The sequence below is a fragment of the Zootoca vivipara genome, chromosome 17 (assembly GCF_963506605.1).
Source record: "Zootoca vivipara chromosome 17, rZooViv1.1, whole genome shotgun sequence".
NCBI classification, from domain to species: domain Eukaryota; kingdom Metazoa; phylum Chordata; class Lepidosauria; order Squamata; family Lacertidae; genus Zootoca; species Zootoca vivipara.
In genome coordinates this window covers 6,360,260-6,387,016 of record NC_083292.1, presented here as the reverse complement: position 1 = coordinate 6,387,016, position 26,757 = coordinate 6,360,260, and the positions used below count along the sequence as shown (strand labels likewise).

The window sequence follows — 26,757 nt, the reverse complement described above, 5'->3', positions numbered from 1 at the left end:
CACATATAATTGTAGCTTATGAAAAAGAGTAGACCGGGAAGATTCGTAAAGGTAACTGATTTCCCCTCCTCCTGGCTTCAGTATAGAAATTGCAATTATATTTTGACGTAGACAAAGAGGTTTGCCATGCCTTCATTATTTTTAAAGTAGATCAACAGGAGGGAACGATAATGAGCCACTGACCAAGGGATTGGATTGGAGGGTTTAAGGGAAGAGCCTGTTTATGTTTGTGCTGGTGCATGGGGGGGGGGCGGATGCGAGACTGCAACCTCGCATGAGAGCATGGAGCCCCAAAACACGTGTTGGAGGGTATACACGGGTTGGGACTGATGGAATAGCACATCCAGCAATGGAAAGAGGACCACAGGTTTGCCATCCCTCCTATAACTAGATATGCCTCTACATTGGCTGTGCTCCTTCTACACGCCTGACACCCGGATGTATTCTGGGACTGAAGTCCTTCCCTTATGCATCACAGTAGACTCATTGATTGAATCCCTGCTGCTCTGATCACAAGCAGTGTGGTCTCAGTCCATTAATTTGGAGCATGAAAACTAACAAAAATCAATGAGGTGCTACTTAAAACCCACTTTGCTCATGATTATAAATCCAGTGTTTAAATGTGTGCAAGGAACAAGATAGAACATCTGAGTAAGTGGTAGAAAACAAACCAAGTCCATTGAGCCCCTTCTCAGATGTAACAGGAAAGAAAGCTAGGGGCAATTGCAGGTGTTTATGCTGAAGCTGAGCCTGGATACATATTTTCTATGCCCTAGCTGGGCTCTGTGTGCTAGACCAGTGATTCTCAAACTTTTGAACTAACAGGCTACTGAAAATTGGTGGGGTTCTGAGCAGACCACTTAAAACATCTATTTTTTCAGGGCCAGCACCATCAACATTGGTGCTGCATTATTATGAAAACCACAGGCCCTAAGCCAAGCCAATGAGAAGGACCATTTTAACTAGTACCTAGGGATATTTTAATTAGGGAAAAAAATAGTAGACTACACCAGCACTTTAAAGTGAAAATCATGGGTCCTATGGAAAAGACCCTGATGTTGGGAAAGATGGAGGGCACTAGGAGAAGGGGATGACAGAGGACAAGATGGTTGGACAGTGTTGTCGAAGCTACCAACATGAGTTTGACCAAACTGCGGGAGGCAGTGAAAGACAGGAGTGCCTGGCGTGCTCTGGTCCATGGGGTCACGAAGAGTCATACACGACTAAACGACTAAACAACAACAACAAATGCCACGGTGTTGATAGTCTGTTCAGTATATCTGACCCTGCTTTAAAGTCTTGATGTCTGTTGTCAGATCTGAGTACAGATACTCTCAGCTGTTCCACCAACTTTCCAGGGACCTTCTGAATGAGTTCATGGACCACCAGTGGCCTGAGGACCACAATTTGAGAACCTCCTTGGTGAAGTATCTAACTAGAAACCAAAACAGGTTCATTGGTTCAACACTTGAGGAGAGAAGAGGAAGAAGTCTAGGGATGGATCTGCACTGCCATTTTGAATTCCCCACAGGATGGAACCTAAACTCTGATAGATATGAGATTTTGCAGTTGACGGTGATGTATGGGTATAGAAAAGTCTGGGAAGTGAAGCTTAGTGAATACTAATGGGGATTTTATTTGCTTTATCTTGTGATTCCCCCCCCCAAATTTCTCTCATGCTTTATTGCCTGGTTGATTTATCACTTCTCTCCACTGTCGAAAGCCAAATTGGGCAACAGTGTGATGTTCTGCTGCTGAAGTCAGCTGTTTATGAGTTTCAGCAGATGTTCCTGTTTGTAAGATACTTTGGGAGAGAAACTTTGCCTGATCTTAGCTATGCATCATTTTGTCCTTCCTTCCCTACATTTCCTCAGTCAGTAGGCAAGTGCTTCTCCTCTGAAGCTGATCAAACATGCAAACTGAGATTGGGTGAGGGGCACTGGAAAGTTTATGCTGCTATGTCCTTTTTAAAAAACATAACACAAGGGTCACTCTGAAAAACCTTTTTCAGGACACAAGAGTTTTTAATGGATAACCTAGCTACCACTGGCAGCTCATTAGAGAGAAAGGTTGTGGAAAGAATTGTGCACCAGCAACAGCAACAGATTGGTTTCGACGCCAGGCGACAGAGTCAAATTCTTGTGGCTGCTTGATCAAAGCACACTGGAATTAGCAGTGTTGCAGAAGTTTGTAATTACCTGCTTTGTCCCGTGAAATTATCTAGTTTGTAGTGTTCAGCGAGATTAGGAAATCAAGTTTGTTTTAGCGCTCTCTCTCTCCCTCCCTCCCTCCCTCTCCCTCTCTGAACAACAGGGGTCAGCAAACTTTTTCAGCAGGGGGCCGGTCCACTGTCCCTCAGACCTTGTGGGGGGCTGGACTATACTTTGGAGAGAGAAAAAGAACGAATTCCTATGCCCCACAAATAACCGAGAGATGCATTTTAAATAAAAGGACACATTCTACTCATGTAAAACACGCTGATTCCCGGACCGTCCGCGGGCCGGATTTAGAAGGTGATTGGGCCAGATCCGGCCCCCGGGCTTTAGTTTGTCTACCCATGCTGAACAATATAAATCTCTTACATAATGAGAATCAGTATTGTGTAGTGGTCAGAAGAGTGTTCCTCAACCTGGTGCCCCCCAGATGTTGCTGCACTCCATTCAACTCCCACCAGCCTTAGCCAGTGTGGCAGGTATCTGGGCATGATGGGAGTTGGAGTTAAATACATCTAGATGTCACCAGGTGAGAGAATGCTGGGTTGGAATGTTGGGTTAGGACCTGCCCTTGGTCTCTATGAGACAAGAGCTGGGTTTGAGAGTGACTTTTTCTCCTTTCCCACTCCTGTGATTGTGGACGGGAATTTCAAGCTGGGAATCCTGAACTAAACATACATTTCTGTTGCTGTTGTTGTCGCTATGGTTAATGTCGTTAATATACTGTTTTTTCTTGATATTGTTGGTATTGGTGATGATATTGTAAATGATATTGTTATAGATGTTATTCATTTTTTAAATAACAACAACAGTAAGAGCAGCAACATGTCGCTCTCTGGAACAAATGCTGCTGCCAAGCTAGTTTGGGAGAAGCAATGACCCAGAAACTTCCCATTTGGGGACTGCCGCCCTATGCCAAATTAAATTAATTTGATAAAATATCTCTGTTCCATGCAGATAGGGCTCCAAACTACGCTTGGCAATGTTCTGAAGGCCTGCTGCGTGGCATGTGCCAAAGGAAGGCTTACAAACAGGAGCAGAGCAGTGCAACCTTCCATTCCAAGTAGGCTGCAAAAGTAATTCGGCACACGGGAGTGGGGGGGGGGAGCGGGGCCAAAAGGAAGGGGGGTTATTGATGGGGGGTGTTCTTGTTTTTCTTATGTATGTTGTGTTTTTGTCTTTTAATGTTGTGAACTGCCCTGAGATCTATGGATGAAAGGGTGGTATACAAATTCAGTAAATAAACTTTTTAAAAAAACAAACAGACAAACCCTCACCCCTGTTGTTTGGTTAAAAAGGCCACTTCGTAGTCAGTCAAAACATTTAAACTTGTAAACCCTTCCAAAAAGATATACAGCGGTGCCTCGACTTATGAAGGCGATCCGTTCCGCGGTGCTCTTCGTAAATCAAGGTCTTCGGTTGTCGAAGCGCCTGTTGTGCGCATGCGTGAAAGCGATTTTGTGCTTCTGCGCATGCGCAGGCTGCGCGGACCGCTTCTGCACAGGCGCAGAAAAAAGACTTCCGGGGTTGTCGACTTCGTAATTCAAAACCTTTGTAAGTCGAAGCACTCGTATGTTGAGGTACCACTGTACATCCCTTTGTAAAGATGAACAGGGACTGAATGTGCTAAACCATATTCAAATATGGCTTCTGCCATTACAATGTGTCTGACTAGTCATGAAAAGGAGCTATGCTAGAGACTCTCTCATCTTTATAGCAGGGGTGGGGAATCTTTGTCCCACCGCCAACCCGATGTTGCTGAGCTACAACATGGCCACAGGCCCAGCTCTAGGTGTAGTCCCGGTGGTGCAGGGCGACAGGGCGCCGGGCTGGCAGGGGGGGCGCTGCGCGGCAAAGCCGCACGGAGGCCATGCTGCACACTGCGAGGGCGGGGCGCCGGAGTGATCTCCACGCCTCAGCACCAGGGCGCCCGACCTGCTTGAGACGGCCCTGATGGCAAATGTTCTGGCTGGATGGAAGTTGTAGTCAGCAGCATATGGAGCAGGGCCGCCAGGGTGCAAAGATCCGCCCAGCACCCCCAAATTGAGCTTTATTTGGGAGGGGGGAAGCCAAAGTTATTAACCTTTTTTTTAGGGGGGAGATCACTCACCTGTAACAATGACACAGCGGAAACCTGCTTTTGTTTCCTGACTCGTCGGGAATATTTGACACTACAAAGTCACTGCCGCCAATCGAGAATTCAGCGCCTGGGTGCCCCGCATCCCTTGCACCCCTGGGTAAAGACGGCCCTGAAATGGAGAGCCCAAGGTTCCCTTCACCTGTTTCACAGCCCATAAGGTCTAAAAATGTGTTTGTGCTTGGGGGAAAAAATGCAGATGTTTTGAGCAAGCTAAATTCTGTGACTTTCCTGAAGACATATAGCCCAGTTCACTATATAGCAAAGACAAAAGGTTGTCTCCAATAGTTGTCCTACTCAGAGTAGACCCATCAAAAGTAATGGATATTGATTCACTTGGGTCCATTAGTTCTAGTGAGAGTGTAGCTTAGCTGGATACAGCTCAAAGAGATTTGCAGTTCTATTTATCTAAGTAGATTTCATCAAGTGTGTTTATGTTTGTGTAGCAGGGACGATGACGTGACAGCCTGCTTATTGTTTTTACGGCGGATGTAACTATACTTGACATTGCCCATGAAAGCCCTGGCTTCCTTTTCAAGGATATCTATGCTCCCCGCCCCCCCTTTTTGGCAGGCTCCCAAAATGTTTTCTTCCTTCTTCCCCTTTTTGGTCCTCTGCCCTTTGCTTGTATTGCAAACTCTCTATTGCAAATCCTACTAATGGAAATGAGATCCTTTGTGGTCAGATAGAGGCTGTAAGCTGCTCACGACAACAGATGTTTTCTCTGTCCCCAGAATGTCAGAGGTTTGTTGCACCCACTCTCACATCCCTGTTGCTAACCAGGCATGGAACGCCTTTTGAAAAGTCTCTCTCTCTCCCCCTCCCTCTCTCTCTCTCTCTGTGTGTTGGGGTGCAGTGTGTTTGCTTCAAAACCTGGATATCTTTTCAAGCTCAGAATTTAATCCAAATTGGAGAGGTTATCAGCTAACAAACCCTCTGACAGAGAATTTAGGGGGTGAACGGCGACTGAAAAAGAGCAGAAAAAAGGGGGCACTGAAAAAGAATATTGAGGTATTGACATTTTGTTGTTGTTGCTGCTGCTGTTGCTGGATAGAGGGGAGAGATCCCTGAAGCTTGCATAAATAAAAATAAAAATAAATAAATAAGGGAGCATGCAGAGCAGGGCCTTTTCAGCAGTGGCTCCCAAAATGCAAGCCCAAACCTTCATCATTCTTGGTCAATGGCCATGCTTGCTCCAAGGGCTGATGGGAGTTGTAGTTCAACAACCTCTGGAGGGCCAGAGGTTCCCTACTCCTGCCTTACAGCACCATGCATTTTGAAGTGGCCTTTAGCAGTTAATTATTATCTGAGCTGCAGAACTGGCATGATGAATGACATGGTTTCAGAAAGTTTGTGTTATGCTGAGTTACTGTTATGTTCGTGCAGCCTTTTTTATTAATGTTTCAAAGTGAGATGGATATTCCGAATGGCTGTAGCTTATATTTTATTGTTTATGTTTGGCATGTAGTTTGTAAACTACTTTGTGAAGTTCTCCCCCCTCCTTGAAAAGAGGTTAATAATAATACTACGTGCCAATCAACCCAGTGGAAATTGCACAGGCTCAGCAGCCACAGATTGTTTGGTGTCAGTTGGAAAACTGTTAATTTCTGCATTGTATTTGAGCTTTCACACAACGTGAAAGCCACTCCTGGAAAACCAATGGAATAGCATAGATTTTTGCATGCAGTTTTGCCTATTATACACATTTTTGCAATGCAATCCTCCCAAATATAATGCATTTTTGTAGGTAATTTTCATTAGCAATTGCATTTTGCATTTTTGTTCACATGATTTGGCTGGAGACCCGCAAAGCAAAAATCAGAAAATGTGTGGCTCTGTTTGCCTTTAATCGAAAAGTGAATTGAATTTCTCCTTCCAAGATGTCCAACAAGAACGTCACACTGAGGTTGTTCTAGGGCATTGCCAGAAATTTATTAATGGCAGCTCTGAGCCGTCCCCATGCACACTGGAGCACTAGAAAAGGAGAGCTGGAAAAGTGGGGCTGGGCATGCGTCCAAGCAGAGTTCAGCCAGGGTTTGGGGGCTGCAGCAACTACTCAAGGATGCCCAACACTGGCACTAGGCCTGCACCCATCAGTGCCCAACACAGCGGTGGAAGAATCATAAGGCCACCTGGCAGAAAGGAAGAGAAGCTGAACAAGGAACATGCATCTGGGTGAGTAGTGCAGTTAATGAAGGCTTTGCAACAGGGTCCCCTCCTCCCGCCTGGGATAGAATTAGCTACCATCTGTAGCCAAAAAGAAAGAAAGAAAATGGTTTGAGACCTTTGCCCACGCCCCACAGAACTGCACTATAAATAAACTGATCAGTGTTTCAGCATATATTACATGGTGCTACTTGCCTGTTTTAGAGAGAGAGAGAGAGCAAAGAGGCTTTAAGGCATTTTTTTCTGCACAGGCTTTCCTAATGCATAATCAAATCCACTTTCTTCTCATGTACAAATTGTGGGGGCAGAGTAAAGAAATTCCTTCAGTAGCACCTTAAAGACCAACTAAGTTTTTATTTTGGTATGAGCTTTCGTGTGCATGCACACTTCATCAGATACCGATGATACAGTGGTGCCTCGCTTAACGAATGCCCTGCTTAACGAATTTTCCACTTAACGAAAGGTTTTTTCTAGTGGAGGTTGCCTTGCTAGACGAATTCGTTTTACAAAAAATTCGTCTAGTGAATCACGGTTTCCCATAGGAATGCATTGAAATTCAATTAATGCGTTCCTATGGGCAAACAAAAAATATAAAAAAATCAATGCATTCCTATGGGATTCGCTAGATGAATTTTTCATTATAAGAAAAGACCAGTGGAACGAATTAAATTCGTCTAGCGAGGCACCACTGTACTTCATTGGTATCTGATGAAGTGTGCATGCACACGAAAGCTCATACCAAAATAATTAGTTGGTCTTTAAGATGCTACTGAAGGAATTTCTTTATTTTGTTTCGACTCAGACCAACACGGCTACCTACCTGTAATTGGGGGCAGAGTGATAGATTCATAGTCTCCTTCTCTTCCTGTGCCCTCCAAAGAGCTTTATTTTGCATTATGGCCCTGTACTAACTTATAATACAGGAAGAGCTCATTGGAAAAGTGATAGACCAACCAGCAATGAGGACATCTCTTTCAAGAAACGTAAGATCAGAGCAACAAAGCCAAACGAACCAATGTTCTGTAAAGCCGTTTGAAGAACAAGAGAACTCTTTGCCAACACACCCACCCACCACTAACCATGGTAAGGTGCCTTATACCATTGATGCTATCTATTCTGGCAGTAGCTCTCCAAGATTACAGACTTACAGTCTTCTCCAGGCCTTACCTGGAGATGCCAGAGATTGAACCTGTGACCTTCTGCATGTAAGGCAGCTGCTCTACCACTGAACTAAAGTTCAAATCCTAAAGTTCAAATTTATACTATGTAAGTTCAAATCCTAAAACCATGCATTTTTTCCTGTTTAGCAAAACCGTCATTTATGACAGGCAGGTTCTCCTTTACAGAGAGTAAAGATGTTATGTTGGATAAGATTAAAGATCCTGTTTCTCACATAAGGATAGCCAAGGGCCCAGTACAGTGGTACCTCGGTTTATGAACACAATTGGTTCCGGAAGTCTGTTCATAAACTGAAGCGTTCATAAACTGAAGTGAACTTTCCCATTGAAAGTAATGGAAAGTGGATTAATCTGTTCCAGACAGTCCGTGGATTACTTAAACTGAAGCGTTCATAAACTGAAGCAAACTTTCCCATTGAAAGTAATGGAAAGTGGATTAATCCGTTCCAGGCGGGTCCGCGGAGTACTCAACCTGAAGCGTACTTAACCCGAAGCATGGGTGTAATTGGTTCCAGAAGTTTGTTCATAAACTGAAGCGTTCATAAACTGAAGCGAACTTTCCCATTGAAAGTAATGGAAAGGGAATTAATCTGTTCCAGATGGGTCTGCGGCGTTCGTAAACTGAAAATTCGTAAATCGAGGTGTTCATAAACCGAGGTTCCACTGTATTTTGTTCTCAGAGCAGCCAACCAGATGCCAAAGGGAAGCTCACAAACAGAACCTGAGGGCAACAATACTCTCTCCAACCAACTGTGATTCCCAGCGACTGGCATTCAGAAGCCTCTGACGTTGTGACTGGGAGCCACTGGGAACGTTAACCTTCCTTGATCTTGTCTACTCTTCTTTTAAAACCATCCAAGTTGGGGGCCGTTGCTACACCATGTGGGAAGGAACTCCATAGTTTAACTATGCACTGTATAAAACAGTGCTTTCTTTTTCCTGTCCTGCATCATCCAACATTCACCTTCATTGGATGGCCCCAAATTCTAGCATTACAAGAGAGGGAGAAACAGGTATCCATCTCATGGTTGTTCAACAGATGCCTTCAGGAAGCTCCAAAGCAAGCTGTGAAGGCAACAGCCCTCTCTAGATGCTGATCTCAAGCCATTTCCTACTTCAGAGGTACACTGCCTCTATACAATGAAGTTCTATGAAAAATATAAGAGGGTCCCGGCTGGATCAGACAAAAAGCCCAGCTAGTGAGCATCCTATTGACCATGCGGAATAACAGCTTGGTCAGAATCAAAGCCTTTTCACATATTATGTGGTTATCAAATCGATATGATGGGAGCCTCGTGTCCCAAGGCGATGGCACCAACTTACCTGCTCCTTGGACTCTGCATTATTCTCTGACACATCACTGTTGTAGTCGAGTGTTTCCCACCATTTCCTACGTTCTGCGTCACGTCCCACTGCCGTGGGTCACTTGCCTTTGCACTCAGGATATTTACTCCTTTCTTTACCTTTGCCCTATTGGGGAAAAATATATATATGCAGTGATCAGAATCACAACAATATCGCAATCTGGCAAGGTATACACACACCCCTGCCCACAAAAACACACACCTGTATAAGAACCTAAGAATAAGCCTGGAGGTCAGGGTTGGGAAATACTTCTAAAATGGTCAAACGAGGCATTTCCTTCTGTGAGATACAAAGCAGAAATACCTTTACTGAAATGATCAGAAGAGGCAAAGTGAGAGCCAACTGGAAATGACTTCTAATGAGTTCAGAGGTCTTTCCTGTTGTGTGACAGGGAAAGAGGAATTCAGGGGAAACAAATGAGGAAGCCGCCATTTTGAACGGCATTACACTCCACCCTGATGAAGAGTCCTAGCCTGGAAGATATTGCCAAAAGTCTGTCTAGCTCAGGGTTAGCCAATATGGTGTCCTCCAGATGTTGCTTGCTGGAGTTGATAGGACTCTAACAACACTCAGAGAGCACCACCTTGGCTAGCCCTGGCTTTCCCCAGCACCCTGTTTCTTACGGAGGCCAACCAGAGGCTTTTGGGAAGCCAATCGGACCACCAAGCAATGAGTAATCTGAAGCGCAATGGCACAGGACAAGTTAAGAGACAAATGCCCTGTGACTTTCATTGAATTAGCCTGAAAAGAAGCCAAGCAGTTTCCAAACAAGGAGGAAATGTACGGTCCCACATCTGAGCCAATTCATGCACGATGGCATTGGAACAGGGGGCAGCTATCCTGCCTCCCTCCAGCTTTGGCAGGAGCATAGATCTCATCATCCCTATCCATTGGACATGCCGGCTGGGACTGAAGAGACTTTGGTCTCAAGAGCATCTGAAGGGAGGCCCAGGCTAGCCACCCCCGTGCCAAAAGGAAATTAGACAAATTCATAGAGCATGGGCTGATCAATGCCTATTAGCTATATGGAATCTCATTTGTGAAGAAGCAGGGTCCCACTGAACTCCAGGTGCTGTGATTAAAATAAAAGCATGGCAGTGGATATTCTCTTCTTGCCCTGGTTGGCTACTGTGATGGCTAGTGTGGGAGACAAGATAGACCAGGGTTGCATTCGGATACGGGGAATACAGTGTTGGCTTTTCTGATTGCAACGCCAGTGCTTCTACCATGTTTTCTGACATTTATTTTACACCGGCTGCATTATGGAACTGGCTGTTATCAATAAAAGTATAGCGTCCCAATAAAGGTACCACTCTATTCTGCCTTGGTTAGACCACACCTGGAGTCCTGTGTCCAGTTCTGGGTGCCACATGTTGATATTGACAAGTTGGAACATATGCAGAGGAGGGTGATATCAACAGAAACATAGCATCCCAATAAAGGGAAGATGACCAAGATGATCAAGGGTCTGGAAACCAGGCCTTACGAGGAACGGTTGAGGGAGTTGGGTATGTTTAGCCTGGAAAAGACGAGACTGAGAGGAGGTAAGATAGCCATCTTCAAATATCTCAAGGGCTATCATATGGAAGAGGGAGCAAACCTGTTTTCCCCTGCTCCAAGTTACAAGAAACAGGATTCCAACTAAACACCAGGAAGAACAATAAGAGGTGTTTGACAGTAGAATAGACTCCATTGGAAGGTGGTGGAGTCCCCTTCACTGGGGGTTTTTAAGCAAAGGCTGGATGCCCACTTGTCAAGGATGCATTAGTTGAGATTCCTGCTTTGCAGGAGGTTGGACTAGATGATCTTTGGGGTCCCTTCCAATTCTACAGTTCTATGATATACCGACATGCCACACTATATTTCATTTACCTCAGTGGGTGTGGCATGGGCGTACCCAGGATCAAAACTAGGGGGGGGCAAGGGGAGGGGCCAAGGCACAGAAGGGGAGGGGCCACAAAGTGGGCGGGAACAGCGAACTCGCGCTCCGCCGGGCTGTGCCCCTCCCTAGCAGCAGGGCTGGTGGGCGGAGGCGGAGCCCAGCCCAGCGGAGCGCGAGTTCGGCGTTCCCGCCCACCGCGCCGCGCTCCCTGGTTCCCCGCCGCACTTGGCCTTGCCTGAGGGCGCGCCGGGGAGCTGGAGGGAGGGTGCGGCGCGGTGCGGCGGGAATGGCGAACTCGCGCTCTGCCGGGCTGTGCTCCGCCTCTGCCCACCAGCCCTGCTTCTAGAGTAGGGCAGCTGCCCTAACTTGCCGCATGGTGGGTACGCCCTTGGGGTGTGGTGTGACAAAATAATGAATATCATTGCATGACGTTGCTACTTGCTCACTGTCCCACATGTGCGCTTCTGTTCCCTTGTGAAAGCAGCCCAAAATAACTGCATGCCCTTATACAACCTCCAGTTTTTTGTCACTTCACTCCTGTGATTTTCCATTCTAAGGGGGCTGCAAATTGACCCCACCCCCTCCCTGGAATTAAGCAGCACAGAAACGAGCACTAAACATGCACTACATTTCATCAATTTTCCCGAAGTGGCTTTTACATCTCAAATTAATGCATAAACTAACAGTTAGGGAAACGTCAGGCAAATGGAATAAACTGTAGTGTGAATGCAGCCTAGCCTGCAGTAGTGAACATGGCGCCCTCCAGAAATGACAGGCTGTTGAATAGACTTGGTTGGGTAGCCTGCATGGACTTCCAAATCTTCCTAACCATTGACCCTAATGGCTGGCTGGCTGGCTGGCTGAGGGCTGATGGGAGTTGTAGTCCACACCTTATACTGAGTCCATCTAGCTCAGAATTACCTACACCGATTGGCTCTCCAGTATTTCAGGCAGGTGTCTTTCCCAACCTTACCTGGAGATGCCAGGGATTTGAACCTGGGACCTTCTGCTTGCAAGGCACATGCTCTATCACTAACACTGAGCCCTTCTCCCATCTGGACACTGGCTATCCCCTGGGCCAGAAAGGTCTGTATTCTGATCCATCCTGGCTCTTCTTCATGTTCCAAGATGTTGAGTAGCAGCAGATACATGAGAGGAAACTGCTGAAATCATCACTGACAAGGACCCTCCCCACCAACCTTTTTCTTCCATCTACACGTCTCATACATTGGCTGCCCCTGTGCTGCCTCAGAGAGGTCCCTTGTCACTTGCAATTGGAGTTGGGGGGGGGGAGGGTACAATTTCCCCAGGAGTTGGAGATTGCTCTTTCCACCGTGAAGCCCGGCAGAGGCTTTGCAGTTGATTAGGGAGGACGTTTTCGCTGGACAAGGTTAGTGGCACAATCCAGGACTGGAGGACGAAAATTTAAAAGAGGGGGAGGACAAGATACAAGAACAGCAAGAGGAATAAACAACTCTGGCGACAGAGCCATTTTGTTAATTAACCCACCGTATCGAACATTTTGGGGAAAGCAACCTGCCTTTACATATACACACACACAGAGAGAGAGACGTTATATAATGGCCTTCTGGAGGCAGGAAGAGTCCAGGAGGAAAGTAGGCTATCCAGAGTAAGGGAAAATCAATGCAGCGATGGCACTTAGTGCTGGAATGGGCGGCTGGAATGCCCCAAAAGACTTGAGCTTCTAAATAAATATGTGGAATTATAATCTGCAGCACTCTCTCCTCCCTCCGCAGTATCTCTCTTCCCCTCCCACAGTTTTATATAACAATGTCAACAGATGAGGTGGAATTAGGCCAGGAAGTGAAAGATGTCTGGGTTGCTGTGCTTATTTTCTTAATCCAACTCAACAGCCGCAGCAGCAATTGTATTACAAAGGCATCCTCTTTGGCTAACCACAAGAGCACGGGAAGCTGCCTTATTCTCAGTCAAGCCATTGGTCCATCTAGGTGAGTGTTTGTCTACACTCTCTAGACAGCTTACATTTGCAGCCCTACTTGGAGATGCTGGGGCTCGAACTGAGAATCTTCCACACACATAGTGGATGCTGTGTCGCTGAGCTACGTCTCATCCCATTTGTCATTCCCAAATGGTCATGAGATAACTGCTAGTGAGCAAAGGAGCAAGAAACATTTCATTCCTTACATGTGTTATGTTAACTTTTCCTTTATGGCACAGGCTGTTAACCTGCGGTCCTCCAGAGGTGGCTGGACTACAGCTTCCATCTCCTCTTGCCTCCGGCCATGCTGGCTGGGGCTGATGGGAGTTGAAGTCTGTCCAACAACAGCTGGAAGGGCCACAGGCTCCCCGCTCCTGCATTAAGGAGCTCAGGGTGGTGAACCTAGTCCCCCACACTGCTGTTTTATTCTCACAACAACCTTGTAAGGTAAGCTAAAGGGATTTTCTTAGGAATGCTCTATGTAAAACACTTGGAAGTGTATTATTACTATTATTAAGTGGCATTTAAATTTTGCTAAATAATTTGAAATATATATATAAAAATGTGAAAAGGCACATGGCTGCATGTGGGGAGCTTCTTGCATAGTTAGATGAATAGGTGACAGAATAATAGATGTTTAGAGTAGGGAGGGATTCCCCAGGGCAACCTAGACCAGGCATCCCCAAACTTTGGCCCTCCAGATGTTTTGGACTACAATCCCCATCTTCCCCGACCACTGGTCCTGTTAGCTAGGGATCATGGGAGTTGTAGGCCAAAACATCTGGAGGGCCGCAGTTTGGGGATGCCTGACCTAGACCAATGCCTTGTGATGCAGGTAACACAATTAAAGTCTCCCTGACAGATCCACCCAATTTCTGTTTTTTTTACACTGCCTATGAAAGAGTGTTCACCACCTTTCAAGGGAGTCTACTCCAGGGTCAGACAGGTCTTACTGTCAAAATGCTCTTCCTAATGTTTGCTCAGAATCTCTTTTCTTGTAATATGAATCCATTGGCTTGAGTCCTAGCTGCTGGAGTTGCAGATTTCTACCCCAAAGTCCTGCTTCGATGGTATCACTGAAGCCAATTTTAGTGTTGTAAAAAAGTATATAGTTTAGAAATACGCTTAAGCAACTAAAGTTTTACTAGTCAGGCTATAGGTAAAAGGTAAAGGACCCCTGGACGGTTAAGTCCAGTCAAAGGCAACTATGGGGTTGTGGCACTCATCTCGCTTTCAGGCCAAGGGAGCCGGCATTTGTCCACAGACAGCTTTCCAGGTCATGGGGCCAGCAGGACTAAACCGCTTCTGGCGCAACGGGACACCATGACGGAAACCAGAGTGCACGGAAATGCCGTTTACCTTCCCACCACAGCAGCACCTATTTATCTACTTGCACTGGTGTGCTTTCAAACTGCTAAGTTGGCAGAAGCTGGGACAGAGCAACGGGAGCTCATCCCTTCACATGGATTCGAACCACCGACCTTCTGATCGGCAAGCCCAAGAGGCTCAGTGGTTTAGACCACAGAGCCACCTGCGTCCTCTTTGTCATGCTATATCAATAGCATAAATAATACTATAGTCATCCTATTCATAATATAATATGGGTAATGGTGTAATATTGATAGCTGTAATTGATATGTAACAATGATAGCTACTACTGTTTTACAATTGCCTTTCCTTTTAACTGCGCAAGGCAGTCATGCCTGTTACTTAGTTAATGAGCCCTTGGCAGAGGAGCAGTCATGTGACTTTGAATTACCTTAAGACACCCAGAGCCTAGGGGATAAGGTGGGCTATAATATGACAGACACCTAGATAGGGAGGAGAAATGCTGTAGAAGAGGTGAGCTCTGTTGTGTCATAAGACCACCCCAGAAAGAAAAAAAATTCTAAACAGTTTTGGACTTCAACTTAATAAACACTGCCCCCTTTTGGCTTATCTCTATCAGTGCCTCAGTTTATTTGTATCCCCCCCACCCATTTCCCAATAACGCTTGCTGTATAGTACTGCTGTTTTAAGATCCAGCCCCAGCTGCAGTGTAGAAATTTACATCAGCTTCCTGAATCTGAGGATGAAAATGAATTTCCAAGGGGATGGGACACAATAGCACACAACTGTGTTGTGCGCAATTTTCTGCAGTGCTGAAAATTGACTTCCCATTCCCCGGCACTTTTTCACCCCTCCTTAAAAAAAGAAAGAAAAAAGAAAAATAACAGAAAAGTGTGCTTTCTGGCTCTCACCCACCTTCATTGGCACCCTCGTGCAGCCACGTCCGACTGGCTATGGAGCACTGTAACAGTAACCCATTTACTGAATGACCCCGACTGGTTGAGATCACTCGTGTGCCTAATATTCAACAGGCAAGGGCACTGTAGAGTTGGAAGGGACCACAAGGATCATCCAGTCCTACTGCCTGCAATCACAGCTAAAGAATCCCTGGCAGATAGCCATCCAAACTCTCTTTAAAAACCTCCAGTGAAGGAGAGGTAACCACCTCCCATTCCACTGTCAAACAGCTCTTACCGCCAGATATTTATTCCTAATGTTTAGTCATAATCTCCTTTCTTGTAATGATTGGCTTGGGTCCTACCCTCTGGAGCACAACTCTGCTTTTAACACCTGCTGGTGAGGTAGTGGATGTGCTGGACCGATGCCTTGCCTCAGTATGAGAGTCAACAAACTGAAGCTCAGTCTAGGTAAGACTGGGGCACTGTTCATGGGTGGTTCCCCAGACCAGATGGCTGGGAGGTGGCCTGTTCTTGATGCGGTTACACTCCCTCTGAAGGAACATGTATGTAGCTTGGAGGTCCTCCTGGATCCTCTGCTGTCTCTAAGGCTCAGGTGGCCTTGATGGTGTAGAGCAGACATCCCCAAACTTCAGCCCTCCAGATGTTTTGGACTACAATTCCCATCATCCCTGACCACTGGTCCTGTTAGCTAGGGATCATGGGAGTTGTAGGCCAAAACATCTGGAGGGCCAAAGTTTGGGGATGTCTGGTGTAGAGTGCCTTCCAGCAGCTTTGACTGGTGGCCCAGCTGCACCCCTATCTGGACAGGGGTAGCCTAACTTCTGTTGTCTATGCTCTGGGAACCTCTAGGTTGGATTGCTGCAACACGTTATGTGCAGGGCTTCCTCTGAAGACAGTTTGGAAGTTTCAGCTGGTGCAGAATTCAGCAGCCATTGAGACAAGATGGTCTGAGCATGTATACACCAATCCTGGCCCAACTGCACTGGCTGCCAGTTAGCTTCCGAGCCCAATTCAAGGTGTTGGTTTTGACTATAAAGATTTTAACAGCTCAGGACCACAATACCTCAAGCACCACCACCTCTCCCCATATAAACCGCCCTGCACTCTGAGTTCATAATATGAGACCCTTCTTTGTGTGCCACCTCCATGTGAGGTCCGGAAGGTAGCAACACAAGAACGGACCTTTTCTGTAGTGGCGCCCCATTTGTGGAATGCTCTTCACAGGGAGGCATAGCTGCCAAGTTCCAGCCTGAGAAATAAGGGACTGGACCGGAAGTAGCAGACCGGAAGTAGCGCTGCCGCCATTTTGGAACTGGGCGGAGCATGCTCAGAAGCTACTTTGGATGCTGCTCTGCCCTATTCCAAAATGGCCACCGCACCAGAAGTCGCGCTGCAGCCATTTTGGAACTGGGCAAAGCAGCATCAAAAGTTACTTCTGAGCATGCTCCGCCCAGTTCCAAAATGGCCACCGCGCCAGAATAAACCGGGGAAAAACAAAAAAATCCGTTTTTTCGGCTGGGAACAGCTGGAAAAACAGGGGTTTCCCAGGGAATACAGGAGACTTGGCAGCTATGCAGGGACGTTCTCCTGGTGCCTTCATAATATATATTTTAGGCGCCAGGCAAAAGCGTTCCTCTTTAACCAGGCCTTAGGCTGATCAATATCCCACAGCCTTTTAAATGTATCTAGGGTGGGGCTGGGGCTATTGTTTTGCTGTTTTGGTTTAATTCTTTACCTTTGCTCTATCATGTATTTTATTCTGTGAACCACCCTAGGATCTCTTGATGAAGGGCCATAGGAACCAGCTCCAAGGGGCCGTGGGAGCTTAAACCTCCACAATAAAAAATTAGAGGGGGCTGCCTTCCCCTCAAGTTGATGGGCATTGCCATTCAAATGGTGTGTGTATTTTATTCAAGTCGGCCCCCCTCTGAAGGGTGGTATATACATTTAATAAATAATAATTTTAAAAAGCAGGATTGCTCTATCATCCATGCGGCAGCCCTTCAAATATTTGAAGACGGCTATCATATCACCTCTCAGTTTTCTCTTCTCCAGGCTAAACATACCCAACTCCCTCAACCGTTCCTCATAAAGCCTGGTTGCCAGATTCTTGAGGATCCTCATCCTCCTCTTCTGCAGATGTTCTAGCTTGTCAATATCCTTTGTAATGTTGAGAAAAATCTGCTTCTCAGGGTGGAAATTCGGCCAGAATGCCTGGTTTCTACCTGGGAATCCAAAGTGGAGGATAATGGGCACCACACCAACTGCAGCCCAAATCTCTCACCCTCAACTACGGGCCTGCTTCACAGTGTAGTCACAAGGTTTACACGCTAATGCACACAGTGTACTTTGAATGCTTAAAAAACCACGAGACAGCCCAGTTGTCAGAAATAATGAGGAAAGCAGGCCAATGAATAAATCAGGAAGGCTGTAGTTTAGGGGGAGAGGGCATAGCTTGGTGATAGAACAGCTGTTTTGCATGCAGAAGGGTCCAGGCTCAATCTGTCTCAATCTGGCGGATTGTCTCGCCAGAGTGGTGCATGCTCTAGTTATCTCTCGCTTGGACTACTGCAATGCGCTCTATGTGGGGCTACCTTTGAAGGTGACCCGGAAACTACAACTAACCCAGAATGCGGCAGCTAGACTGGTGACTGGGAGCGGCCGCCAAGACCACATAACACCGGTCCTGAAATACCTACATTGGCTCGCTCCCAGTACGTTTCCGAGCACAATTCAAAGTGTTGGTGCTGACCTTTAAAGCCCTAAACGGCCTCGGTCCAGTATACCTGAAGGAGCGTCTCCACCCCCATCGTTCTGCCCGGACACTGAGCTCCAGCGCCGAGGGTCTTCTGGCGGTTCCCTCGCTATGAGAAGCCAAGTTACAGGGAACCAGGCAGAGGGCCTTCTCGGTAGTGGCACCCACCCTGTGGAATGCCCTCCCACCAGAGGTCAAAGAAAACAACAATTACCAGACCTTTAGAAGGCATCTCAAGGCAGCCCTGTTTAGGGAAGCTTTTAATGTTTGATTTCTGTATTTTAATGTTTTGTTGGAAGCCGCCCAGAGTGGCTGGGGGAACCTGGCCAGATGGATGGGGTATAAATAATAAATTATTATTATTATTACATTATTATTATTATTATTATCTTTTTCATCTCCAGGTGGGGCTGGGACAAGACTCCCTGTCTGAAACTATTGAAAGCTGCTGCCAGCCAGTGTGGGTGATACTGAGCTAGATGGACCATAGGAAGCTGCCCCTGGTCCATCTTGCTCAGTATTGTCTGCACTGAAACTATCAATTCCTTCTGTGGAAAAGTGTCCACTAGCTTAATCAAGCCAAGTAAAGTATCCTTGCTGGCAGACAAATATATATATTTAAAAGCCAGCCTCTTAACCCAATATACAGGTGAAACTCAGAAAATTAGAATATCGTTGAAAAGTACAGTACATTTATTTCAGTAATGCAACTTATTATTTTTTATTCTTTTAATTTTGACAAATGCTTTCTTTTGGAAATTCAACAGTAATAAAACTAATAGTTACAATAATACAAAAATAAACATTGCTATTACATTTCATTAATTACATTCCATTTATAATTGACCCACCTAATGACAAATAATTACAATTACAACAAATAAAGGCTTGACATATCTTGCATTGCATGTCATGCATCTATCTCATATATTGGTTTCACCTGTTAAATTGCGTTACTGAAATAAATGCACTTTTTGACGTTATTCTAATTTTCCGAGTTTCACCTGTAAATGTGAATGAAAGCAACAACAAGCAAACTTCCTTCAATAAATTAACATTACTTGATAGGTGGATGGCTATTGTGACCCCGAGGTGTAAGCTAGATGTCCTTTTGTGCTATTTTAACCCTGGAGCGTGGAAAGACAAAGCAGCCAGCTGATCAAAGCATAGTGGCAGACACAAAAGCACACAGATGAATCCAGATGAGAGCAGATAAAGATGCAGTTGCTTGCTTGCTGTGCCAGAAGGACAGAGTCTGTCCCAACCAGTTAAGAGCCTGCCACCACCACCCCTCTTTCTTATTTATTAGATTTATATACTGCCCTTCATCACAAGATCCCAGGGCAGTTCACAAGATATTGCACTAAGCCAGACCTGGATTCACCCAGCAGCAGGTAACAGTCTCCAGAAAGCAGCTCCTGTCTACAAATCTAGTCACCTGAAGTACCCTCAGACTCTTCAGGACCACAGAGAGCTCCCAAGGGGAGGGAGCTGTTGCTTTAACAGAATCCAGAATTTAGCTAAGCATCATGCAAAGCATGGCCACTGTCAGAGTACCAATGCAAACTTGCAAGAGATTTAAAAGAGTGGGCACTTTGGTATAGAACACTTTCTAGAATGAAGCTGAAAAGACTTAAATTGTGCTTTTTGAAGACATCAGGGATTGCCTTCAATTCCTTGCCCCACAACCCGCACGCCTTTTGTTTGGATTGAAAGAACTACATTGGCTCCCCCTACGTTTCCGAGCACAATTCAAAGTGTTGGTGCTGACCTTTAAAGCCCTAAATGGCCTTGGTCCTTCATCTCAACACTACCTGCATTTTTGTTTTGTTTTGTTTTTTTAAAAAACCTCATCCTCATTCCCCCCCCCTGTTATGGTCAGTGCACTCTCTCCTCTCTCCTCAATCCCCCTGCTTTGCTCTATGCTCCACTGCCTGAACATCCATGCTTTGCCCCCTTTGCATTTGCTTTTGTGTCCCTCTGTGCTCCTTGCTTTACTGAGCATGCACATTTAGCCAGAACACATGCTCAGTCAGGCGTTAAGCCAGGTGCTTCTCCTGTGCTCTCAGCACCCAAGTGGGTTGGAGTCTAGGGGAAACACTTTCACTCTCTAATGCAAACCAAAGTAGAAACTAAAAAGAAAGCCGGGGTGGGGGTGGGGGGGAGAGACAACAGCGCTTGCTCCACATTTTCTCTGTTGATTCAAAATTTCAATTTGCAGTTGAATCACATACAATATCCTTACATAGAGATTGGATTTTTTTTAAGACTATAATTTAAAAACAAGAATGGTCAAAACCTGGGAAGTATAAATTCATTTATACAAGAGAAGATATTTATTCTGATATTTATCCACAGTGGACTATGCTGAGTTATTTTAAGCTTGAAAGCCTTTGGAGATGTGGGTCTGTGGGTAGGTGGGAGGGTAAGCATCGGTGCCACCATCCATCACCATTATTTATTTCCTGGCTACAAGCCTGTGGTGAGGAAGGATAATAAGATTATAAGCTTAGAAAACAGGGGTTGCAGCTAACTAAGGGCTCATCCAGACTTCCTTTCGTGCACTCAGGCATAGGCCTGTGTCTGAGTGGGTTTTTGTTTTGGTCCAAGCAGTTTCCCTGGGAAAACCCACATTTTACCACTGAATTGGAGCAAACTGCACATGGGTTTCCCATAGATTCCTGCTTGCAATCTGCAGTAAAATGTGGGTTTTCCTGGGAAACGGAAATACTCTCTCTGTCTGTCTGTCTCTCTGTCTCTCTGTCTTTCTCTCTCTCTGTCTCTCTCTCTCTCCACAACTCACTCGGACCTGGGACCTGGAAAGCCCAGATCTATGCCTAGAAAACACAGAGCAAAAGTGAGTGTGGATGAGCTCTAACTTCAACTTAGAGGACACTACATTAGCCATATCAATTAATTTCAATGGGTCTACTCTGCATAAAACTAACAATGGATACAACCAGCAGGTTCTATTGTTCAAAACTCTATTTTTACTTTCAGGAAGGAATGCCATGCCAACTTCAGGCAATAATAACTGTCTGAAGGCAAGACAAGGCAAAAACAAGCAATTAAAGGGCCTCTAGAGTTCTGGTGTCCAAAGAAATTTGCCTAGTTAAATGGGAAGGGGTGGGGGAAGAATCTCCCGACTCCAGTCCATTCCTTATGCAGTAGAAATACCAGAAGGGTTCTCATCTTATTTTTATACCAGCCATCTCTCTTTATTAGATCTTCTCACAGCACCTGGAATTTGTCATCATTCCTGAAATACTTCTACAGATCTGTGTAAGTGCATTATAGAATAATCTATTTTCTTCTGAAGTAAGAATCCTAAGAATTTAAAATAAGTTTCTAATCCTCATGGATATGTGACCATGTCATCCAAGCATTTGATAGAACAAAAAAAAATTGTTGCCTTAAAATGAGAGGCATATTTCAGTCTTACCCTGCAACACACACACACACACACACACACACACACACACATTTTCTCAGCAGAGAGAGAAACCAAGAGAAATGTCTACAGAATTGTTTTTTGATGACTAAGAATATCAGCCGGTTTCTTTTTTTCCAACCCTGCCTTTATAAGACATATTCAGGATGGCTTCCAACAGTAAGACCACCATGTTGTTGTTGTTGTTGTTTAGTCGTGTCCGACTCTACGTGACCCCATGGACCATAGCACGCCAGACACTCCTGTCTTCCACTGCCTCCCGCAGTTTGGTCAAACTCATGTTCGTAGCTTCGAGAACACTGTCCAACCATCTCATCCTCTGTCGTCCCCTTCTCCTAGTGCCCTCCATCTTTCCCAACATCAGGGTCTTTTTCAGGGAGTCTTCTCTTCTCATGAGGTGGCCAAAGTATTGGAGCCTCAGCTTCAGGATCTGTCCTTCCAGTGAGCACTCAGGGCTGATTTCCTTCAGAATGGATAGATTTGACCTTCTTGCAGTCCGTGGGACTCTCAAGAGTTTCCTCCAGCACCAAAATTCAAAAGCATCAATTCTTCGGCGATCAGCCTTCTTTATGGTCCAGGTTTCACTTCCATACATCACTACTGGGAAAACCATAGCTTTAACTATACGGACCTTTGTCGGCAAGGTGATGTCTCTGCTTTTTAAGATGCTGTCATTGCTTTTCTCCCAAGAAGCAGGCATCTTTTAATTTCGTGACTGCTGTCACCATCTGCAGTGATCAAGGAGCCCAAGAAGTGGTCTCCCTAAGACCACCATATACTGTACTAAAACTGTTATGGCTTGACCTGCTCACCCACAGGGGAAGGCCAGTCAGGCATTGCAGGACCACAGACAGCGCCAAGCAAGCAGCTTAATCTCCAAACAGTCCAAAGCAAACTGGGCCTTTTAAAACCTCTGTTGGGAAAACATTGGAATTCCATGCCCAATACCTTGTGGGTTCAGCCTGGATGGCCCCTTAAGTTGCACACTCTAATTGTCAGTCAAACAGGATGTTTATTTAGGCACTGCAAGGCTGATGTGGCACAACCTCAACCAGCACGTAGTTGAGGGGTGGCATATCAAGTATGAAAAAGCACAAGCATTGATATACTGACAAGCAAAGGGACAGTTATGTCCATATATAGCAGCACTTCCTTCCACTAGCTTCTTCCAAGCAGGGAGCAGGTCCTCCAGCACTCACATCAAGAGTGATTAAATACTGGTTTAATCACAAGGCATAGCAACGTTCTCATCTTTCCCTCCTTCATTTGTCCTCAACATTTATAAGCAATACTTCCTCTGTACATATCGTTCTGTCCTTCTCCCATCATTCTCTTGCTTCAGTTGCTCAGCCCTCCTTACACACTTTTCAGTTTTCAATTTTATCCTCCTTCCAACCATCCATCCATCCCATATCATCCCCAGACTCTGACCCTCCCGCTGAGCACAGGTTTGTTTGTTAAAGTTGAAAAAACCATCTTCCACCAAAGCTGCGGCTTGCCTTCTATCACTGTGCCATACAGAGCGTGCTCACGTACGGTTTGTGTGTGTGGTACGGAAGCTGTACTTCTCAGGACAGAGCAGGGCTGTGTAGAATTATTAAAACAGCAGAGAGCATTATTGGCTGCTCACTCTCCACCTTAGAACAAATATACACCACCAGGTGCCATAGAAAAGCACTAGACATATCAAGAGATCCAACGCACCCTGGTCACCATTTCTTTCAGCTCCTGCCATCGGGACGGAGATATAGAACAATGCAGGCAAGAACGAGCCGTCTCAGGAACAGTTTCTTCTCTAGAGCGATTTTGGCCTTAAATGGAAAGCCTGGACTTTGAAGTCAACTTATTTTACTTGTTATTTGTATTATATTTACTGTTTTTAATTAGGTTTTGTAATTTTGGATTATGCGGAATGCTTTATCTGAGTGGATGTAGCAACCGAGTAATTTCGTTGTTCCCGCAAGGGGACAATGACAATAAAGATATCTTATCTTATCTTATCTTAAAGGTTCAACCCTGTGGACTGAAGATGGGTACACCTTCTGTGCTCTATGACTTCCTGCCTGGTCTGCTCCCTAAGCTGTTGGATGAACGAGCTGCAGTGGGAGGCATTTGGTTCCTCGGCAGAAGGTACCCATGAGGGTCTTGCCTCTGCAGAACTTGGTGCTACGGGAGGTTGCTCCAAGGGTGCCTGTCTGTCAGGCTCAGAGCCCTGAGCGCGAGCTGGAGATTCTGCAACCTCCGACCCCGTTGTCTCAATCACCGCTTGATTTCTGGGGTCACGACAATAAACGGTCTCAGAGAGCAGATGAAAACGATTTAAAACAGATTCTAAAAGAAGAGACAGGGATGTAATCTCAACGAACAACACAGTTCTGTGAAAAAAAAAAAAAAGGCCCCTGCTGCCCATCCAATGAGCAGGCAGTGACAGATAGGCATACTTCAGTTTGTGGCTTTATAAAAAGTCCTCATGAAAATCAATCACCACTTTTAGTCCTGATTCTTCCTTAATATGCATAGGTCTGTACACAATTTTGCCTATTATACACATTTTTATACAGCAGTTTTTTCAAAATATAATGCATTTTTGCACACTCTTTTCTCCAATAGATGCATTGTGCTGCACACATTTCTCTAGTATACACACTTTTGGACAGGCTACTTGACTGGAGGACTGCATTGCAACATTCTTTTTTTAAAAAAATAACTTTATTAACATAATATTTTACATGAAATATACATAAAAAATAACATAAAGTACACAAAAATAATTACCACTCACACATGCTTACATTAAACAAACAAAATATTAAAGAAAAAAGCATTTACAAATAATAATAAATAATAACAAAATCGAAATGATGATAACCAAATGCAATAGGTAAACCAAATCAAAAATCAGAAAGACATAACAATACATAGACCTACATCTTAAACATAAATACATAAAGAAAAAAAGATAAATCATATTTATCTTCAATCTTAAATTAAATTAAACTCAGAATGCATATAAATTTCTCTTTCATACAAAAGAAAACACATAAGACAAAAAGAAACTGTAAAAAGAAAAAAATTAATGCAACATTCAGAGAACTGCAAATTCCACACAAAAATGTGTGACCTGTGAATTGGGCCATGAAATGTAGAGTTCGATTTCAGCTCAGCTCGATACATTTCGGTATATCAGCCCTTCTGCTATGCTTCCTTCATAAGAATAAAAAAACTTTTTAAAGGCGGTTGGCAATTTTACATCACATAAATCTTCCCCATCTTCCGAAGGGAATCATCTTCCAGTTCCCTGACTTCCCCTCAACCCTGAAGTAGTTCTGATTCCTCCAACATCAGCTCGGCTTCCTGACTGCAGGGATTCCAATCATTTTATTTCAGCATGATGCCGCAAAAATGCAATTGCATGTGGCAGGATCTCGGCACAGGAAAGCACCTGGCCCTGGGATCCACAGGCTGCTGCCGTAGCGGGAGAGTTCAGTTTGGGGGAAAGCACTGGAACAACCGACGTGGCGTATGAAATACAGATGAATCCATTTCAGTGCACCAAAATATGTTGCTTGCTCTAGGGGAAAGTAGTGCATGATGCTCAAAGAGGGGAGCAGAACCAAAGCCCTACATTTGGCTATCAGGAGAAATTATGCAAATGAAGAACATGTATGCAGAATGACACAATCTATTCTTAGCACAGAATGTGAGCTCTCCTGGCCTGAGTTTCATTTCTTGTAAGGCAAGAGGTGCACACATTCATTCCTGATTCTGTGCTTGTACTTAGAACTGGGTTTTCCAAAGGCATGGAATTGATTTGCTACATTTATATCCCACCTCCCTCCAAGGAACTCGAGGCAGCAAGGATAGCTCTTCCCTACTCTAATGTTTTTAGGGACCCAGGTGGCGCTGTGGGTTAAACCACTGAGCCTAGGGCTTGCTGATCAGAAGGTCAGCGGTTCAAATCCCTGTGATGGGGTGAGCTCCCGTTGCTCGGTCCCAGCTCCTGCCGACCTAGCAGTTCGAAAGCACATCAAAATGCAAGTAGATAAATAGGAACCGCTACAGCGGGAAGGTAAACGGCGTTTCCATGTGCTGCTCAGGCCACATGACCTGGAAGCTATACGTCGGCTCCCTCGGCCAATAATGCGAGATGAGCGCACAACCCCAGAGTCGGTCACGACTGGACCTAATGGTCAGAGGTCCCTTTACCTTTACCTTTACTCTAATGTTTTAACGTGTTCGGAGCAGTGGAGGCTGGTCCATTAGGGCAAGTGGCAAACATCTCCACCAACATCAGCCTGCCCTCATCCAGTGCCCACCCATATGCCTTCTTACATACAACCATCCCAGTCTGTGGCACCACTACCTAGCAGATTCTTCTTCCTTAGTCTGTACTGACCTTGTAGGAGTCAGCAGAGAGGATGGGAACAAACCTACCCATGGTTTGGGTAGGTTGGTCTGAGAGAAAAAGACAGAGGCAGTGAGATTCATGGCTGAGTATATTACCCCCACTGGATAGTTTTGTTTCTTCATTTTTCTTCCTTTTTTGCACTTCTGCAGACCTTCCACACTGGTGTTATTATTATTTATTAGATTTATATACCACCCTTCCTCATAAAATCTCAGGGCTGTTGTCAGTGGCGCTATTTTGGCTGCAGTCCCATCGGCACCACAGCAGCCAAGCTTGCTATTATAGAAGGAATGCTTTGGTCCAGCTTCCTGCCGTGAGATATGATCAAAACCCACTTGGGCCGAGAGTTGTTAGGAGACCCCTGCTCCCTTCACAGAGTTACAATTCCCAGATTTCCCTGGGAAGAGGGATTGATTGTTAAAGCCCTCTGAGTACTGTAGGTCTGTGAGGGGAATAAGGGGCTTCTAACAACTTTTAGCAGCCTTAATAAACTACAACTCCCAGAGTTCTTTGGGGGAACTAATGGCTGTTTAACGTGGCATCCTAGTACTATTAGTGTGAATGTGGTGCAGTGGCAAATCCTCTTCCATAGTGTGAATGTGGCAAATCCTCTTCTATAGGGGGCATTTTTAAAAGCATATGCACCCTGTCCCTCTTTCCCTATTTGACAAAGTCTCTTAAGTTAAGGCCTTTGTATTAGCTTTGAAACAAGGGGCGGACCCTGCCTACCCATACATACAAGAGCAAGGGCAAGTACGACAGAAAAAGATATATGGACTAACCCAATCCAGGTTTAACAGCATGAAATATACTCGGAGTCGAGAGTGAATTTCATGCTCTTTATTCAGCTCATAGTCATCAAGGAGAAGAAGAATGCCCTTTTCCCAAAACCATCTGCTTATATACATTATTTACACAATGGGCTTTGTGTGATTGGCTACTTCAGGGCTAGACCTGTGGGCCAATCAGTTTGTGGATTGACTTCTGCCAGCA

General features: G+C 45.2%; 1 protein-coding gene across 1 annotated transcript in view; it reads right to left on the bottom strand.

Annotated features, from left to right (window-relative positions):
• Positions 1-26,757, bottom strand: part of LOC118075944 (transmembrane protein 132C) — a 273,846-nt gene that overhangs the window by 101,377 nt on the left and 145,712 nt on the right. Inside the window, exon 3 of the mRNA XM_035098371.2 lies at positions 9,018-9,164. Within this exon, the coding sequence (XP_034954262.2) occupies positions 9,018-9,164 (147 nt within the window). The remainder of the gene's footprint in view (positions 1-9,017; positions 9,165-26,757) is intronic.